The 20,790-nt window shown below is 36.3% G+C and overlaps 2 protein-coding genes across 10 annotated transcripts; one reads left to right on the top strand and one right to left on the bottom strand.

Moving 5' to 3' along the window:
* Nucleotides 1-425: 425 nt before the first annotated feature.
* Nucleotides 426-7,614, bottom strand: LOC131011730 (ABC transporter G family member 22-like). Of its 9 annotated transcripts, none has more exons than XM_057939541.1 (12): nt 7,428-7,614; nt 5,641-5,713; nt 4,981-5,044; nt 2,997-3,367; nt 2,837-2,916; nt 2,539-2,765; nt 2,274-2,429; nt 1,984-2,170; nt 1,651-1,917; nt 1,025-1,576; nt 840-947; nt 426-755 (listed from the first exon to the last, which is right to left on the bottom strand). In XM_057939541.1, exons 4-12 carry the CDS (start codon nt 3,331-3,333, stop codon nt 567-569), a joined length of 2,103 nt encoding a protein of 700 aa, XP_057795524.1. In that variant the 5' UTR covers nt 3,334-3,367; nt 4,981-5,044; nt 5,641-5,713; nt 7,428-7,614; the 3' UTR covers nt 426-566. The 9 variants fall into 9 exon arrangements, with proteins under 9 accessions (XP_057795524.1, XP_057795525.1, XP_057795526.1 ...); XM_057939542.1 differs by having other exon boundaries at nt 5,005-5,044; XM_057939543.1 differs by lacking the exon at nt 4,981-5,044.
* Nucleotides 7,615-10,572: 2,958 nt separating this feature from the next.
* LOC131009621 (uncharacterized) lies at nt 10,573-11,315 on the top strand. The gene is made up of 2 exons (XM_057937034.1): nt 10,573-10,793; nt 10,913-11,315. The coding sequence occupies exons 1-2, from the start codon at nt 10,573-10,575 to the stop codon at nt 11,313-11,315; spliced, it is 624 nt and encodes a 207-aa protein (XP_057793017.1).
* Nucleotides 11,316-20,790: the final 9,475 nt, after the last annotated feature.

Here is a 20,790-nt window from a genome sequence, read left to right as displayed (position 1 = left end):
AATAAGGCCCAATTTTTTTTGGAATCTGGTTATAGCCAATTAGTCATTTTTTTTTAGGGGGATCAATCAGTCATTTTATTTCCTATATAGATTCTCTAATCATCAAGAGAAACAATCAAGCAAAGCGAATATGGTCATTTGTTGTTCACTTAACTTTTTTGTTTATTGAGGTTAAAACAAGGTGAAAAGGTATTATATGATGATCTCTTCATACACGAAATTTATAATCGTATTATCATTTTTGTATGTTCATGACAATTGTAAATTTTTCTTTTTTTTGAAAACTATCTCTTATATTTTAAACCTCATTCTCTCATAATTTACCAAAAAAAAAAATTAATTATATCATACATCAATTTTGACGAGTCGTCCCTTTCTTCACTCATGTTCCAATCATTTATTAAAATACGTGCTCTGAAACCATTCCATACTACAAATTTTATGCACGGAGTGAGTATTTTTTTTTATTCAAAAGAGAAAGAAGTGACGAGCCAAATACTGAAGCTTGAGTTACATATATAATGGAGAAACATAACACAAAATGAGAAAGCAAAAAATGGAAAAAATTAAGCAGGTGTTAAACTCATTCTCCTAAGCAATATATAGGTGATTAATCTGTATCCTATAATCATGAGCAGCATTGCTCCCACCTCCATTCCTCCTCCATCATGCCCACACTGTATCTTCAGCAGCAGCTTATATGTGTGATAATTCAACGACAAATACCGAATCCAACACATAAATCGAGGAACTCTCTGCATGCATATTAATATGAAAATCAATCAACTTAATTGTTCAAACATATGTAAATTTATTCATCAAGTGTTGATATGACATACAGTGATGAAGAAACCACCAGATAGCATGAATGTCATGACAGTAACAGAAGCCAAAGTTGTTGCCTTCTTCACATCCATGAATGCAGCACCTATAGTTAGGCCTAGTCCCTGCAAATTTTACAAAATAAACATACATATGGAATTAAAGTAATTCTTAATTTGAATGATGCATGATATATATTTACCTGAGCAGCAATGATGCTGAGGAAGATGGAGAGGAGAGTTAGTGAAAAAGCCGAGAAAGTGTGCTTGAGTCCCACCATGAAATAGATGATTGTGAGGAACACAACAGGCAAGAGGAGATCTAGAGGCAGATCACTCGCGTTTCTAGCTATCAAATACGCGCTCAGCTTATACATTCCCACTGATCTCTCCTTGGATAGCATTGCCCTTTCTAGTGGGAATGTGAAGATGGCTGTGAAAACAGGAAAGAATGCCCAATACACTGAAATGAAGAACAATAGCCCTGCCTCATCTTCAGCCATATTGGCATCAGAATTCCACCAAATTAAGCCCGCGATCACTGCTGTGGATATGACTTGAATCACACGAAGGCTGCTTAAATACTCGTGTCGCCTCTCCTTTAGCCCTCTTCTGGAAAGAATGCAAAATTGTGCAATCCAAGATGCCCCACATTCTCCTGCTGCATCACTACTCATATTGAGCTTGTGATTGATTTCATCCAGTTTTATCTTCTCCATTGTGGAGGCTCTTGATTCATAAGCACCTAAGAGATACTGAACCAACAAATAATACATGAAACTTTCACATCCAAAAACACTACTCAAGATGCAGTAATGTATGGTCTGACCTTATGCACATCAGCAGGGAGGAACTTGTGTTTTAGTTGTGAAGGAAGGGATTTGTCCTTGACATTGCCACTTGCAAGATCAATCAAGAATTCTGCTGGATTCATCGCAATAAGTGGCAAGCACCCTATGGATGAGAAGTACCTCATTGCATCCGAGGCTTTCCCAAAGTACAATGAGCACCCGTTGCTCAACAGTATCAGCTTGTCGAATCTGCTAAACAGCCGGCTCGAGGGCTGATGTATTGTGGTCACCACTGTCTTCCCACCCTATGCAAAATGAAACCACAATGTAACCAGTTTTGTGATGCAATCAATGGTACTAAATCACACTACCTGAGCAATGTCTTGGAGCATCTGAATGATGCGAAGGGCGGTCGTGGAATCCAAGCCAGATGTAGGTTCATCCAGGAATAAAAGTGAAGGATTCAGAAGAATTTCATTGCCAATGCATACTCTCTTTTTCTCACCTCCTGACACCCCTCTCACAACCTTATTCCCACCAACCATTGTGTTTTGGCACCTAAATTCCATCATTCAATGAATATAAAATTAATTTTACAAGCACTACAAAATCATCAATAATCATATACTATATTATAAAAAAAAGGTCGGTATCTAGCTACCTCTCTAGGCCAAGCTGTGAGAGCACATCCATTGCTCTCTCCATTTTCTGCTGCTTAGACAGCGAGTTTGGAAGGCGAAGCAACGCAGAGTAAGTTAAAGTCTCTTTCACAGTCAGGTGTGGGAAAACAGTGTCATCTTGAAGCACAAATCCAATCCTTTTTAACCCCAAAACAAGCAGATATATATAGATCAGATGCATGAATCTTTGATGAATTAATTATTAGACAGAAACTATATAAGACACAAAATATATACGATTAACACCTTTGTTTCAATGATTTAGTGTATAAGCGATCATTGTAAGTAATGATTCCAGCATCACATTTCAGTCTTCCACTCAGCAGATTGAGCAGAGTAGTTTTGCCACCTCCAGAAGGTCCCATTAAAGCAAGAAATTCTCCTGGATAAACCGAACCGCTCACTCCTTGCACTATATTGTGTTTTTCCACTTTCGACCTCTTCAATCTCACATTGTAACTCACTTCTTCAAACTGCATATATACATATATTACAATATCTTCATCTCCGCGTTTTCCTCAATAAAAAATCCATCATAGTTTACCTTGATGCAAATGCCAAATGCTGCCTCAATCTGTATCTTCCTCCAACCACATGAATCTGGATCATCCTCATCAATTGCATCTGATCATCACAAACACAGACCTAAATATGAAGTTTTGATTTATTTGTGAAAAAGAAAAGAAAAAACAATTAAGCCTTGCCTGATACTGGACCAGGTACGCCGTGAAGAGACGAGGAAGAGGATTGATAATGTGAGAGAAGTCCTTTTTCCTCATTGTTGCGAGGATTATTTGAGCATTGTTCATCAAAAATATTTACTACAAAGTGAGAGCTCAACGACTTAGTTTTGCACAAGGGTTTGGTTTTGGAAGATTCGTTATTGTTCAGATCAAGGCTTCTCCTTTTGATCTTCATGCGGCTGTCGTCTTTTGTTAACCTCAGTTTCGTTTCATATTTTGCATTACTTCCAAAAATGTCGTCTTGGTTAATCTTGGCGAAGGTTTCGGATAAGTCAAGAGCTGCTGATGTCTCCTCCATTGATTCTTGTTGGATATCTCTTCAAAATTTTGAACTGCATTCATTTCCAAAAACAAAGGTAAGAGAATTGTGAAGTAAAGCGTATTGAAATATAAGAACAAGAGAGAGCTCTATCATATTTTTTATGAAAAGTAGTTTTTGATTAATTTATAAAGACGATATTTTTTATTTTATTTTTCATTTTAATTTTCTTATTTTTGTCAGAGTTGGAACGGTCGCAAGTACCTCCGAGTTAAAACTCGGCTGTGCATCGCCAGCCCTATTAGAAGAGACGTGACAAAAAAGATTGCTAAACGTGTCGCACTTAGGGGTGAGCATCGGTTCGGTTCGGTGCAAAACTGAACCAAAAATTCAAAATCGAAAACCGAACCGATGGTTAAAATTGGAACCGAACCGCACCAATTGAGGGTACTAAACCGAACCGAAACCGAACCGATAAAACCGTCGGTTTCGGTTCGGTTTGCCGAACCAATGTAAAAAAAAAATCTTTTTTTCCGAAAAAATAATAATTAAAAACCTGTAAAATAATGTAAAAATATAAATATATAATTTATGAAAAAACCAATTAATATATTATAAAATATATAATAAAATATAAATATATAAACCAATTAAAAATTAGAAAATTGAATATATATTATAAAATATAAATATATAATAAAATATTAATATTTATCAGTTCGGTTCGGTTTAAAACCGAACTAAAAACTGAAAACCGAAACTTGTCGGTTTTTAATTTTCGGAACCGAACCGAAAATCGAACCAATAGATTCGGGACCGAACCACACCAAAATGGTTCGGTTCGATTTTGCATTTCGGTTCGGTTTCTGCTCACCCCTAGTCGCACTTTCATTTGCTAATATTTAAAATTGGTATTTTTCGGCTCAGTTCAATAGGTCAGAAGACTAGAGCATGAATATTAAGAAACAAATAATTTATTAAAAAATAATTTAATTTAATGTATATATATATATATATATATATATTTGTCAAAAAAGTAAGAAAGATAAATGGAGATATTCTTTTTTAAGTAAAAAGAGAGATAATTATTTATGAGTTATGTGATAGTGTTTATTATATATTGATTTTTCATTATAAAAAAATGACATTAAAATAGAACGTTCAAATAAAAAATGTAATCTATTTAATTAGGACATGGGGAGTATAACATAGTTAAGAAAAAAACGGAATGAGATCCAATGTCCCATAATTTTATGTGTGTATTATACCCTAAGTAACTTTAATTTTATCAACTAATTATTAATGGATAAAAGTGAAATTAAACTATAAAAATAATTTTATACCCTAATTGAATGAAATAAATCCTAATAAATAATTATAAAATTAAATTTAAACATATAAAATCAAAATTGAAGAAAAAATGTCACACCTCAATTCTTGAAGAAATAACTATAATTGAGGTGCGGCCAATTAATGGAAATAAACAAGGGACAAAATCTTGTTGGAATCTGAATAATGAGATATTATGTCGGGCTATGCCTCTTTGGATCACAAGTTTTGTTTTATACTTCTAACAACCAACATTCATTATCATCAAACTAGGAGTTAGGAGTGTAAGCTCGATCAGAGATATCATTCAAAATATAACATGGAAGTCTTAAGTTAGGAAAACAAAAGACAAGGTACGCAAGTTTGAATAACAAGTTGAACCCTAGTCTCAGCTCTGCCCAATCAGCACCATCCAGCCAACCTGAAAACATTTGAAAATATTTGGCCTAAGTACTAATGTACTCAGTGGGTATGTATTTTCTGAAATATTTCATATTTTCGTAAAGACAGTTTATCTAATCATTTAAAACATGACTTAAAAGGTTTTAAATAAAAGTGCTTTTAAGCATGCAAAATCATTTTTTTTAATTTCATTTGACGTCATTGTCACTCTGTTCTGATACTCACTGTGATCGTGGAGTTTTTAGCCACTGACGGATCGCTTACTCCCATGATATTTGCCCTAAGGGCGTAACTCAAACAAGTTGAAATTGACCTCGGAACGCTACCCAAATAGATTTTACATGGTACATGCTTTGGAACACATCCAACCAAACACCCTTATAATGCCTCTTACATGAAGTAGTGCTCGATGGAGATCAACCCACCGAGTCAGCTAATAAGTGTACACAATTTTCAAACAACGTGTTAGGTCATAAAAAAAGCTTGATTGATCCATGAATTGCGAGCCTTAAACATAACAGATCGCACAAAATATTTTATTGGATAAACAGTTTGCATTTCATGAAACATTTAGATCTTATATAACTCATTCATACATTTGGAAAGTAAGCTCACCTGATTAGCCTGAAAATCATAACCATATAAACTTGTGTTGGGAAAGCATCACTAATCCCCTTCGTCCACAAGCCTACAAGAAATTATATTCTTAATAGGTCTTGTGAAGCTAAGTTAATGTCTTAGTGAGTTTGCTAAACATTCTTGATTCATCAGGCCGAATTTCCAAAATTTAATTTAATAAAGATTAAAAACTAAATTCTTGAGCTAAGGACACCAACAATATCCTTGGTCAACTTTTCTTTGCTAATTGAATTTATGAAAACCAATTTAAATCATTTGCAAAAATATTTTAATGCAAATTATTTCATGCTCAATTCATATAATAAATAATTATACTTAATACATGCACATAATAACAATATTATTACCATGCAATATTTTTTTTAAAAGAATTAATTAAACTTAAATTAAAGAGTCTAATTAATTAAGTAGACACTTATATCATTTAACCAAGTTAATTAAATGAATAGAGGCCAAATTAATAAAAGGCCCCATAAAAAAAGCAGCCCAGTTTTATTTAATAGGACAGTTAAGTTTTAATTAAAAATAAGGGCCCAACTTAAAGCCCAACAGCCCCAAGCCCACCTATTTCTCCACTTCCTTCTTCACTCAGACTCGCAAAAGAAACCGCCGACACACAGACAACAATCCCAGGCAGCGCCTCCTCCTTCTTACAGCGAGCGCCGTCGGTCGCCACCTCTTCTCCCTCGACCTCTCACTCGTCACCCTCTCTCGTCCCACACTACACACACGGACACCGAAACAGTACACGCACGCACGTCCCGCGCAGCCCTCGTCTCAGTCCGACTGTCAGCAACGGCAGGAGGTCGCCGCGGCTTAAAAACCCTAGACTCTCGGATCCAGCCACCACCGCCACCTTCGATGGGCGAAAGCACAGCCATAAGCCGCCGTCGCCGAACACTAGCATCCCTCCGTCTCTCTCTCACAGCAACGGCGGCATCTCATGCCACTACCGTCGTCACCAGCCCATCTCCGATTTCACACACTTCAACATCAGAACTAAGCTAAAAAAAACCCCTTTTAGTATTCGTTTTAATTCAAACTTGCATGCAGATTTTGTGTATTATAGTGACTTGTTGCTTATTAACACATAAATACATATCTGTATTTGAGTTGATTAAGGTGTTTGGCTAAGCTTATTTTAAAGAGCTTATAAGCTCTTAGAGCTTATAAGATGTCATTTTTAAGAGCTTATAAGTTATCAAAGTGTTTTTGGATAATTGAGCTTATAAGCTAGAGAGAGAATTTTTTTGCGAGGGAGAATTTTTTTTAGAATTAGAAAATCGAAGAAAAATAAACTTAAATGATATATGATGAAAATAATAAATTATAGTTGAAAAATATTTGTAAAAAGATTGTTGTATATGAGATTATAAAAAATAAGTTGGGGTAGATGAACTTATTTTTTGGGGAGCTTATAGGCTCTTGTAGCTTAGCTTATATAAGCTCCTTTTTTTTTGGATGAAATTGCATTATAAATAATACAAACCACACACACCCCACCTAGTGCTTATTGTGGCCGAGTGTATTCGAACCTGTAACCTCGTGGACAACAGGCAACCATCCCAACCACTAGGCCATCTCAAGGGGACTTTATAAGCTCCTTTTGAGGAGCTTATAAGCTCAGCCAAACACCCTATAAGGAGACTCACTGAATCTGAATGTATGTACATATGCGTGTGTTTTCTTCACTTTTCATATATGAAACCTGGGTGCTTTAATCATATAGTAAGAACGAAACAAGAGGAGTTCAAAAAGGAAACCTTGTGATGTTCTGTGCTGTAGGGATGAAAATCTTTACGCAGACTGCTTCTTGAAGATAAATCCTATTTGTGCTGGCTTGTGGTTGTGGAAGTAGAGAATAAGGTGAATAATGAGGAGGATTGTGAATCTCATTTTGGTTTACATAAGCTGCAATCAAGTGCTGTACGGCGTTTGCATTGAAATGAAAGTGATGCTAAAAAGCTAGTAGGAATGACTTGTAAGTGTTGTCAAAAGCTATGATTTGACACCGTCACATAACATAACATGATAATTAAAATCTCTATGAGTTAAGAATTTGATCCATAAGAATCTTTCAGGATTTGTTAATAAAAATACTCATGTAAATGCTCAAATATTCAATTTAAATAAATATGCAATGCATAAGAATTTAAATAATTAAAATTTACAATTATTTTGCAAATTATTTTATTGAAATTAAAGAAATTCATCACTTTTTATATTCGGCGTGAATCATCTTACTTCTAAGTTCAAAATTACTCTAAATTTAGCTAGGTTAAAACGGAGAAAAATAAAAATAGAATACAAAATGAGACACCAAATACAGTACATTGAATTTTAAGTGAAAAGAATTAATTACTCAGCCACACCGATGCACATAAAAATAAGAGTAAAATTTTGAAGTAGCCAAAATGAAGCATAAAACACAATTTATGGCCACACATTGAAAAAACACAAAATTTGGCCATTTTTATTGATTTGGACGTTTTTACCCTTAATGAGGCGGACCGGGTAGGATCAGGCACGCGGGTCGCGTGTCGGGTCGGGTTAGGCACTTATGGCACTATTAGTGCCATAAGTGCCAAGATTTTACTTTGGTTTTATTTTGAATTTCCGATGGCACTTAGGGCACTAATAGTGCCAAAAGTGCCATCAGAAATCCAAAATAAAACCAAGTAAAATAGTCATCTTGACACTTATGGCACTAATAGTGCCATAAGTGCCAACGGAAATTCAAAATAAAACTAAGTAAAATGATCATTTGGGCACTTATGGCACCATACGTGTAGCACAAATACAGAAACAACATCATTTAAACCCTAAATGGAACATCTAAACCCTAAATAGACAATCTAAACCCTAAATGGAACATCTAAACCCCAAATGGATAATCTAAACCCTAAATGAAATATCTAAGCCCTAGGGGGAAGTGTGCACTTATGGCACTTATGGCACTAATAGTGCCATAAGTGCCATACGTGCAGCACAGATCAGATCAGATCAGATCTGTCGATGGTTGAAATCGAAGGAGGCGAAGATCAGATCTGCCGATGGAGGAGGCGGCGCAACGATCAGATCAGATCCACCGCCGCTGCCTCGTCAGATCAGATCCGCCGTCTTATCAGATCAGATCTGCCTTCGTCGCCGCCTCATCCTCCGCCACCTGACCGACCTCCTCCATGCCGTCGATTTCAGAGGACTGGATCTCCTCCATCGCCGCCGCCTCATCCTCTACTCCGACGAAGTCTGCCCAAGCCGCGAGAGCTCCGACGAATTCTTCAAGCTCGGCGCCGCTGGAGAGAGAGAGAGGGAGATGAGAAAGAGAGAGTAGAGAGCGGCAGCCGAGATGAGAAAGAGAGAGGAGAGAGAGAGAGAGAGAGAAGGGTAGAATAGTCATGACATACAAAAAATGGTCAAAATTTATGTTTTTTCAAATGGTGGACAAAATTTGATGTTGTATGTTGAATAGGGCCATTTGACCCTATTGTTTCTAAAAATAATAACGAGTGGACTTAAAGAGTGTCCAAATTAAAATAGTAAAAATAAAAATCGTCCACTAAGATTAAAAAAAAGGGACTAAAAAATTAGCCACACTTACATTTTATCCTTCATTAATTCTTTTAGTTGTGAATTCGAGTTCTTGAGCTCGAATTCACAATTAAAACTAGGGAAAATGTGCAGATCCACCCTTCAAGTGATAGCCCTTATAGCGTATAGCCCTCCTTACTCACTGTGTGTGCAATTAAACCGCCGAACTAAAAAAAAACGGCTCAATTAAGCCCCTCTGGCCAAACGGCATTTATTCACCGTTAGACAAACTTTTTTTTATATTAAATTGTGGGGCCCACCTTCACCATTATCTAACACTATCTTTCTCTCTCTCAATTTCTTCTCAGATGCTGCTAAACTTCACCAACTTGTCTTACGATCATGTTGCTGCTAAACTCGATTAAGTCCGTTTATCACACTTTTCGGTGAAGATGGGCCCTCACTATGCACAACCTCGTTTTTCTTCCTCACATACTCCTTCTTCCTCTTCGGTTTTCTCTCACTAGCCACCGCTGCCGCGCCGCTCCCTCCGGTGACGGTCGGAGCCAGATACCACCCGATCGACGTGCACAGGATCGCGAAGGAGCGGCCGTAGATCGCGAGAAACAACATAATCAGCACCACCATCACCGGGAAATAGAAATGAGGATGCTTCAGATCCTTCAACTTAAAACTCCCCTTGCATCTCAGGCGTCGTCGCGATCTTCTTCTTCATAGTCTTCTCATTCTTCGCCTCCGGTCTCCGCGCCGCCGTTTTGATCAGTGGCGCTCTTGAAGCTGCGCTAGTCATTCAAATTCTTCGTCGATTTCGGCGTATTCTTCTCCTTGACCTTGACGACGATCGGCTTAACACTGTCGAAATCGTTGGCGTAGACGAATCGGACGAAGAAGATGTCCTCGGATCTTTTTTGTGTGTAGATCTTTTCTGCTTCTTATCATCGAGATCTGCTAAGAGAGTGTAGAATTTGTCGAGGCCTCTATCCGCGTACGGATTTTCGCTGCCTCTGTCTCTCCCCATGATCTTGCAAAAGTTGGTGCTCCACCGCGACCGCTTCGGCGTGGAGCAGGGGCTGGCATAGGCTTCGTGATCGTCGTCATCTTGATTACTGAAACTTCCACTTCCGCAAATGAACATTTGAGAATTTTTCTTTTTCTTTTTATGCTGTGACTTTTGATGATTTTTGATAGAGAGAAAGATAGTGTGAGAGAATGGTGAAGGTGGGCCCCATAATTTATTTTTTTTAAAAAAGTTTGACTAACGGTGGCAAAACACCTTCACCATTCTCTCACACTATCTTTATCTCTCTAAACAATCATCAAACATCACAGCATAAAAAGAAAAAGAAAAATTCTCAAATGTTCATTTGCGAAAGTGGAAGTTTCAGCAATCAAGATGACAGTGATCATGAAGCCTATGTCAGCCCCTGCTCCACACCGAAGCGGTCGCGGCGGAGCACCAGCTTCTGCAATATCATGGAGAGAGAAAGCGGCAGCAAAAATCTGTACGCGGGTAGAGGCCTCGACAAATTCTACGCTCTCTTAGCATATCTCGATGATAAGAAGCAGGAGATCTACACGTAGAAAGGATCCGAGGACATTTCCTTCGTCCGATTCGTCTACGCCAACAATTCCGACAATGTTAAACCGATCGTCGGAGAAGCATTCGTCGAAATCGATGAAGAATTTGAATGAGCAGCGCAGCTTCAAGAGCCCCGCCGACGGAGGCAAAGAGCGAGAAGACTATGAAAAAGAAGATTGCGACGACGCCTGAGATGCAAGAGGAGAGTTTTAAGCTGGAGGATCTGAAGCATCCTCATTTCTATTTCCAGGTGATGGTGGTGTTGATTCTTTTGTTTCTCACGATTTATGGCCGCTTCTTCGCGATCCTATGCACGTCGATCGGGTGGTATCTGGCTCCGACCATCACCGGAGGGAGCGGCGCGACGACGGTGGCTAGTGAGAGAAAGCCGAAGAGAAAGAAGGAGTATGTGAGGAAGAAGAGCGAGGTTGTGCATAGTGAGGACCCATCTTCACCGAAAAGTGTGATAAACGGACTTAATCGAGTTCACCAGCAACATGATTGTAAGACAAGTTGGTGAAGTTCAACAACATCTGAGAAGAAATTGAGAGAAAGAAAGATAGTGTTAGAGAATGGTGAAGGTGGGCCCCACAATTTAATTTAGAAAAATGGTTGACTAACGGTGGCAAAACGTTGTTTGGTCAGATGGTCTTAATTGAGCCTTTTTTTAGTTCGGGGGTTTAGTTGCACACACAGTGACTAAGGGAGGGCTATACGCTATAAAGGCTACCACTTGAAGGGTGGATCTGAACCTTTTCCCTTAAAACTATTTCTACTTGCTAATTCTAATTTTAAAACTCGAATTGACAATCAATCTATATTCGAGTGGTGAATTTTACTTTTAAAACTTAAATTCACAACCAAGATAACAAGTTGTGAATTCGAGCTTTAAAACTCGAATTCACAACCAACACTAACGATTCAGTTGTGAATTCGTCGAGTTGGTGTCTCAAGAATATTAACAACACAAACTCACTTCCATAAAACAGCATGCAACCTCAAATATTTGATTAAATCCATAGTAATTTCTATATCATTTTTTTTTGTTGAAAAAACTACAAAAAGACATATTGCGCATCCTTTTTCCCAGTACATCTTATGAAATTTAAATTAGATCTATGCAACACCGTTCAACCTCCGATGTCGTGCTTCAATGTCCTTGCTAGCATTTGTGCTTACTGTGCTATCATCGGTGCAGAGAGCCCGCGCTCGTGCACACAACACGACCTCATGCGCGTGTCCACTTGACGTTGGCTTGCGGCGTCACTAGCATACGTGAGTTGCAGAAGGTCCGTCATGGCCTTTCAGTCAGTGTGACGACAAATTAGGGTTGTGCTTATGGTTTGTGGTTTGATTACCATTTCTTCATAAATGAGTGGCTGAAAGCTTTTTTGTTCCTTCCGTGTATCCCATTCTGCCACTTGAGGTGCCTCAGCTACTTTGTATGGTCAGTGCCCCAACCAATGCTGCATGACAGCAAGAAACTGGGGTGGGGATCCACCTGATGCTCCGACAGCTTGTGGCTTTGGAATTGGGCGACAGTGAAGGGAACGACGTCATCATTGCAGTCACTAGTTGCAAACTTGCGAGAGAAAGAAGAGATAGAAAGAAGAAAGAACGACAAAGAGAGAAATGAGAAATCGGTAGAGAGAGATCAAATTTTGGGAATTCAAGTTAGCAGGAATTCATGAAGATGAAGAAGAAGAACTTCAAGCCGACGGGAATTCAATTCTCATGGCAGAGGTAGATTAGTCTTTTTTCACAAAAAAATGATTATTTTTTATGTTTTTATTTCAATAAATATTTTTTATTTTTACTATATAAAAATGAATATTTTGATACATTAATTCAAATAATAATGATAAAGAACTAGTAATTAATTTTTCCACTAGTGTGAGATGTGAAATGCTTACGGCCAAAATTTTCACCCCCTTTGTTGTGTTGTCTTAGCACAATTTGTTTTGCACACTAAAATCCAAGAATAGATTTTTTTTAAGCTAAACGAGAATAGTAATGTGGGATCCACGAATTCAGATCAAGTAATAGTTGTCTAGTTAGTTTTTGATTGACGTGTTTAAGAATGATTGGTTTTGTTAATTGATAGCTTATTTGGACAACAATCCAAGAACAAGCTTAATTAGCAATCACTCGTACCCCTTCAAAAGAAAAGAAAAATCACACCTGAATTAATACTCAATTTTAAAAAAAAATACTCAAAATATTAATCTTATTACAATTATATAGTGACCTAAATTGAAGAAATAGTAACAATTTATAGAACACAAATTATTAAACTTTTAACAATTACGTCTGAGGTTTGATTTTTGGTGACGAAAATCCTACTAACATGACATGCCGGAAGTTGAGCTGGATTTTAACAAAAAAAAAAATTAAAATTAAGTTAACATTAAAGCGTCATTATTTTGATGCCAAAAATAAGATCTCTTCAAATCCATGTGAATTTTAAATTTAACTTCTTGCACCTAATTAAATGACATCGTTTCAATACATATTTTTACTTTTGTTATTAAAATTCAATTCAGGTTCCGAATTCCACGTAGGATTATTTGTTCCAGAAATCAAATTCTAAAAGTGTGATTGTTCGATTAAGTATATCGCACGTGCTCTTTTTTTTTTTTTTTTTTTGGCAGAGATGCTTTATATTAAGACGTAGTAATTGTAATAAAGTCAAGAAATTGAGTACTAAAGTGTAATTTTCTCTTTTTTCTTTTGAATACTATTCAATATATATATATATATATATATATATATATATATATTGTCACGTGTATTAAAAGTTACAGCACGGTTACATTATAATTAAATGATCTGTTTCAGTTAATACATATCTTCCAATTTTTCACCCTCTTAAAATATAGCCATCTCGAGAAAAAGAAACATGTACCCCAACTTGTACAACGATGAATGATTAAAAATCCTCCAATGAAAAACATGTTTGATTAGACAATGTCACAATACATGAAGAGAAGAGTGAGAGAGGAAGCCAACATTTTCTTGCATATGAGTTAGTAGTCCAACATCCTCTTATTTTATACACACAAATTTTATTGAAATCTGACATTATTTCATAATAGTTGACAGTAACATAAAATAGTACTACGTTTGATATGCACCAAGACAATGAAGGGGTGCCTTGGCATCAAGGGCAAAGTACATTTTTTCACAAGCAAAGAAACAGACATTTGATGCAATGCCAATGCTTTCTCTGGTTTTTCTTAAATTGGTAGAACCACTTCCACACATCCCATTTATGTACGTGATCGTGCTACAGCTGGTCAAGTACGTCCAATATAATACTGCTCCTCTATTTATAATTAGGGGTGAACAAAATATCCGCAATCCGAATATCCGATCCGAACCAAATCGAAATTTAAACTTTGGTTCGAATTTTTTGAATTTTTGGATTTGATCGGATCGAATTGAATTTTAAGTAAATTTCGGATTTTCAGATCGGATCGGATTGACACTTTAAAAATCCGAATAAATACGAAATTTGAATTATATTTATAATATAATTAATATTATAATATTATAAATAAATATATATAACTATTACTTTTTAAATAATTAAATATTTCTAAATTCTAACCCTATACTCTCATTTTGGTTGATTATAATTAATGGCTTGTTAATTAGGACCTTAATTTGCTTGTAATTATCTAATATGTTAGGTTGACATCTTTTTCGGATTTATCAGAGTTTTTCGATTTTTGGATTTTTTTTAACATTTTGAAAAAAAAAATCATATTTTGGATTTTTCGGTTTGGATCGGATTTTATCCGAAATTTTTCGGATTCGGATTTTCAGATAATATGGTTTGGATCAGATTGAATTTTAGGGTAATTTCGAATTTTCATATTGGATCGGATCAGACAAAAATCCGATCCGAAATCTGAATGCTCACCCCTATTTATAATTACATATTTTTTCCGTCCACGGTATCGTTTCCACTTTTGCCATTTTAATCTGTCTATTTTCACTTCTATTTGTAGTAGTGGGGTCCACAAACTTCATTCAAAACAATAGTAGGATTCAAACTCCATTCACAACAATACCCACTACAATCAACTATTTTCTTAAAACCCGTGCGGTCCACAAAGTGAAAACGATTTCGTGGACGGAGGGAGTATATAATAGGGTTAATGTTACTTATTGTCCAATTGTTCTAACTAATTCTAAAAAATGTCTCAACTTAAAGGTATTATAAAAACGATACACTACCTATCAAAAGAATATTGTTTGTGCCATATTAAAATTTTCTGATACCCAGAATTGATGTGGAATTAAAACCAGGATGGAAGCCAATGTGGATATTTCAATCTATATAGATTTTTTGCTGAAATAAAAAAAGAAAAAATAAATGAAATATCAATGTTCTAGATTCATCTTCTCCTTCTCCTTCTCCTTCTCTCTCTCTCTCCCTCTCTCTCTCTCGCTCGCTCGCTCGCTTTCACTCTCTCGTGCGCACTCCTTCACGCCGCCATATTTCTCTCTCTTTTGCTCCTTCATGCCGACTTCTCCAAAATCTATCGAGCTCCGCCTTGTACTGCTGCCTGTGATTTACGTTGCAAATTTGAGGGTTAATGTCGGGGAAATTAAGTGGGATAATTGAATCGGAGGATTGAACATTTCCAATGAGATAATGGAGGAAGGGCTTTCGATTGGCGAAGGTGACGACGGGGAGCGGAGGGCGTGGGCGCATTTGGTGTGCTTGAGGTGGTGGTTGGTGATTAAGTGGACTAGGGTTTTGAGGGTGTAGCGGTGTGTCGACTGAGTGGTGGTAAGGTGGTGGTTAGTGATGAAGTGGACTAAGGGGTCCATCAAAAATGGAGGTCGCACGATGAAAGAGCAGTGGTGAGGTTGTAGCGGTGCGTGTAAGCTGCGATGTCGTGTTTTCCATGTCCACCACTGCTTCCAGGTGCTCAAGGTGGCCCCACTCCACAAACACCGCGTTCGCTACATACCTGGCGATCCCCCTCCCCTAGGACTCCAACGCCACCTGAAGTTATCTATCTATAAGCAATTTTAAGTTAAGCGGCATTATTGTCTTTCCATATCTGGATGCAGAGGGGTAATTTCATCATTTTAAGTTCTTCCCACACAAAGTCCCAAGACAAAATCGTCTTCTCAAGAGTCTTCCCTAATTCTGATTTTTGGGTTATGCCGCCTTGAGCCTAATCTATTGGATTTTAGCTCATATTAACATCCATATCACGCTATTTAACAACATTTACTCTTGAGAAATGTTTGACAAAATAAGCTAATATGCAACATATAAATAGTGAAATTAAATTTCTCAATCTCATTTTATTATTTCATGATTTAATAAACAACAATCAGATTGCAAAAACAATAGTGTTGTGCCCAAAAAATCACCTATAACGGAAAGCAATAGCAGGAATTTACGTGGTTCGATCGTAAAGATCTACATCCACAGTCCACAGAGAGTTTCTAAGGGTTTTCACTATGCTTTGTGCGTGTTTACATTGTACAAAGTTGTTTCCCGAATAATGAATATTATGCCTCTATTTATAGGCAAAAAATACTAGGAATTATAGTAGGAATAGGACTCCTCTTAGACTTATAATAGGACTGTAATTCTTCATATTTATCCCTTTATTCATGATAATCTCTTTCTTTATTGGATATTTGATAGTCTTCAAAATAGCTCTAAATCTCGAGAAATCAGGGCTGCTAGACGATAAGCAGTGCTATTATCGTTGGATTGGCCTTGATCTCCTGGTCTTCAAGGGATGCATATTTTTGTCCTCATCAAATAATATTATTATGATTTATTATTTTCAATATATATTATTTAAAAAAAGTGACAATATATAAAACTACCCACTTTTCTAAACCTATCTACAAAATATACTCACTTTTTCAAAATCCTACACTTCATACCATTTCAATTTCATAGTATTAATTTTCGAAACTACCATGCTAAAAAGTGTCTGAAGAGTGGGTGTGTGTAAGACATGTTTTTGACTGAATTTATTCCTTCTTACCTACCGTGCATTAAAATCAAAGAAGACACCAACATTTGTGTACTTTAGTTCAAAATACCATCAGGTACTTAAAAAAAAAATACCGCCGCAACTAGGGTTTACTCGCCTCTCCACTGAACTTTTGCTCGCTGTTTTCGTCCGTCTCCCTCTCCACTGAGCTCTACACTAAACTTTGGCTCTCGCCGTCTCCCACTCCACTGCAAAAAGTTATAAGCGCAACTGACCAATTAAACACTTTAATAACTTATACTTCTTCTGTCTCAATTATAAATGTCTCATTACTTTTGAGCGCGAAGATTAAGAAATATGTAATTAATAGATAAAGTGGGTTTGTGAAAATTAATTATTTAAATATTAGATATAAAGAGAGAATATGTTGCTAAAAAAGAAATGGGACATTTATAATATAACATCTTATTATGAAAGTATGATATTTGTAATACTGACGGAGGGAGTAAATTCTTAACCGATATTACATTTTATAAATCGTGCATATAATAAGCTAAAACACTTTCTTCGTTTTTGGAAAATGAGTGGTGTGGAGCATGAGCGTACAATTTTGGAAATGTGATTAATTATTATGACGTGTGTGTCCTTGCAACTTTAGATATGAAAGCATGCTTATCTTATCTATGAAATGTCATTTCATTAGTAGGGAAATGCCATTTTCATAAATGTCTTACATCTTCTCTTCTTTTCTTGGCACGAAGGATGATGTTACGTACCTACACAAACATGCATTCAGTATCCAACTATTTGTCCGGCTTTCGTGTTGGGAATTAAATAAGGGATGGAATTTAAAGTACCCACTTTGGTTAGTTATCTTACAAAATTACTCATCCATATAAGATGTCTTATAAAACTACCTACTTTGCAATTGATGGTGATAGGTTTGCATCGTTTTCCGTAAAAGTTCTTACACTTTTCTTACACAAGTACACTTGTGTAAGAAAATGTGTAAGAGAGGTAGTTAAATATGACTCTAAATCTGAGGAAATGACATTATTTGTAACCCTAAATGCCTTAAGTTCGAAAAAATAAAGACAGGTATTCATGTTATTAAACATGTATAAGAAAGTTGAAAAAAAATTAAATGTAGCGTATTATGAAACAAGTTTTTTTTTGAAGCTAATACAACAATTACCCGCCTGTTAATCGTAGCCGTTAGACGTAGCCAGCTGGAAATGGATCCCAGCGGCTACTGTGACCGGCTAGGATTAACAGGCGGGTAAATACTTAATTAGCTTTAAAAAAAATTCTAGTTTCATAATAATCTTGATTTAAAATTTTTAAACAGACCTAATTTTTATTATTATTATAAACTTAAAGGGTGATTGGACAATTCACGGGTATAATGCAGCTTTATAGGGGGCAATCTCTTTGCAGTAAATTCACGAGAAGGAAATTGACAAAATAAACTCAATAAGTCTAAATTTATATAATTGAATATGAATTAATATTGTAACACATAAAATAATAGCAAATAGTCGATAAAAAAATTAAAAAATCATATATTATGAATAAATGAATCATAATACACCTTACAACCCATTACCCGCCAGAAATATGTAGCCGGCTGCCGTAGCCGTGGGTAAGAAACTACTCACGGCTACAGCGTACGGCTACTAAGTACTGGCGGGTAAGTTATTAAATGTCTTTAAAATATTTTTTCATATCACTTTATATAATGTTAGTATTTTTTACCCTTAATTTACTACTATTTCTTCTATTTATACACGAAAACTTAATTTTTTTTTAATTATAAGCTTAAAGGGTGATTGGACAATTCATACGGCTACAATGCAGCTTTATAGGGTCTATTTCTTCTTTGCAGTAAATTCACGAGAAGGAGATTGACAAAATAAACTCAATAAGTCTAAATTTATTTAGTTTATTTGATTGGAATATGAATTAATATTGTAACACATAAAATAATAGCAAATGATGGATAAAAAAATTAAAATATCATATATTATGAATCAATGAAACATATTACACCATAACACCAAGTACCCGCCAGAAATATGTAGCCGGCTGCCGTAGCCGTGTGAAAGAAACTACTCACGGCTATATCGGACGGCTACACTTTAGTGGCGGGTAAGTTATTAAATGTCTTTAAAATAATTTTGCATATCATTTTATATAATATTCGTATTTTTTACCCTTAATTTACTACTATTTCTTCTATTTATACACGAAAACCTATTTTTTTTTTAATTATAAGCTTAAAGGGTGATTGGACAATTCATACGGCTATACAGATAGGCGAGAATCGCGGAAGCTTTATTGGGGGGATATACACGGCTGTATCTCAAATTCACAAGGCAATTTAAGGCTTGTTTGACCAAGAAACCCATTTACATGTATAAGAATTAGAACTTTTAACCTAGCCGCATTCCATTTTGAATTCACGGCATCAGTTTATTTTTTGAGAGAGAGTGAGAGAGAGAGGCAGCCGAGAAAGAGAGAGAGAGGAGAAAGAGCATCGGGTAAATTTTTGAGAAAGAGGAGAGCATTCCAAACCGAAGGTAAATTGGAATGAATTTTTTTTTTTTTATTTGTTTTCTTGTTTGTCCATGTTTGAATGAGAATCATTTTTTTTGAACTTGAAGGAGAGCATTCACGATTTTTTCAACGTCCGAAGGCATACACCATGGCTTCTTCTTCAAATCAAGTAAGTATCCTATTTCGTTGATTTTAAATTCGTGAATTGGGTTCGTGAATTATTTTGGTGAAATTGTTTAATTCGAATTACTTGTGTTCGTGAATTGGGTAGTTATTTTGTTGTAGTCATTTTGGTTGTAGTTATTTTGTTGTAGTCATTTTGTTTAATTATTGGGATGGAATTTACTTATGTTGGGACGAAAATAATTAATTATTGGTTGTATATTCATTTTGGTTGTAGTCATTATGTTTAATTATTTTGTTGGGACGAAAATAATTAATTATTTTCGTGAATTACTTATGTTATTTTGTTGTAGTCATTTTGGTTGAATTAGTTATGTTATTTGTGAATTAGTTTGTATATAAATTGATTTAGTTTAATTTTAAAATCATTTCAATAATTTAAATAAAATACACAACCAAAGAATTGAATTGGGTAGTGCATAAATTGAAACTAACGAGAAGATCCTCTACATGTACATAATTATTTTCGTGAATTATTAATAAATTGTTTAATTCTATTTGGTTGAATTACTTATGTTATTATTAAATTTTGTGTTATTTTTCTTAATTAATTATATTTTGGCTTTTTAATTGATATATTTTTGGTATTGAATAGATCGGTTATCGGAGGCCCAAAACAATAAATCGCCCCGGGACGCAGATCAGTTCTTACTACAAGACCAGTTATTTGTCCCGGGTACCCGAGCGACTGAGGGAAATTGGGGGCGACGCACTGGAGAATACGTTCAGGCAGGGTTGCTTTGGACATTTGTTGGATTGGGAGCCGGGCAACAGGTGCAACATGGCATTGCACCATATTGTCTCTCGTCATCTGCTGGATAGTGACGATGTGATGTGGTTCTACATCAACGGCAAGAAGGTTTGCCTTGATCACGCCGCTTTCGCTCTTGTGACCGGATTGCCATTTGGGCCACATCATTTCGATCCATTAGCCTCCCACAATTTGAGAAACAATGTAGCCTACACACGAGTTTGTGGCGGGCAGCGCTTGTCAGTTCAGGAGTTGGCAAACATTTTTTTTGATCAGTGGACGGAGATTGTCGACCCCGACGGCTCGGTAGCACTGCGTGTGGCCCACCTGTTGGTGCTACACGCATTTGTTTTGGGCGTGGATTTGCCACGACCCGTGGAGATCTGGACGTGGGCTTTGGTGGAGGACTTGTCGGAGTTCTCCACATTTCCTTGGGGTGCAGCGGCATATGATCGCTTGAACTACAGGATGAAGAAGATGTCGAAAAAATGGAAGTACCACTTCTATGGGCCTTCTTGGGCTCTATA

This window comes from Salvia miltiorrhiza, chromosome 2, assembly GCF_028751815.1.
Source record: "Salvia miltiorrhiza cultivar Shanhuang (shh) chromosome 2, IMPLAD_Smil_shh, whole genome shotgun sequence".
Taxonomy (NCBI): Eukaryota; Viridiplantae; Streptophyta; class Magnoliopsida; order Lamiales; family Lamiaceae; genus Salvia; species Salvia miltiorrhiza.
Note: the sequence above shows the minus strand (reverse complement) of the source record. Positions and strands in the feature narration are given on the sequence as shown.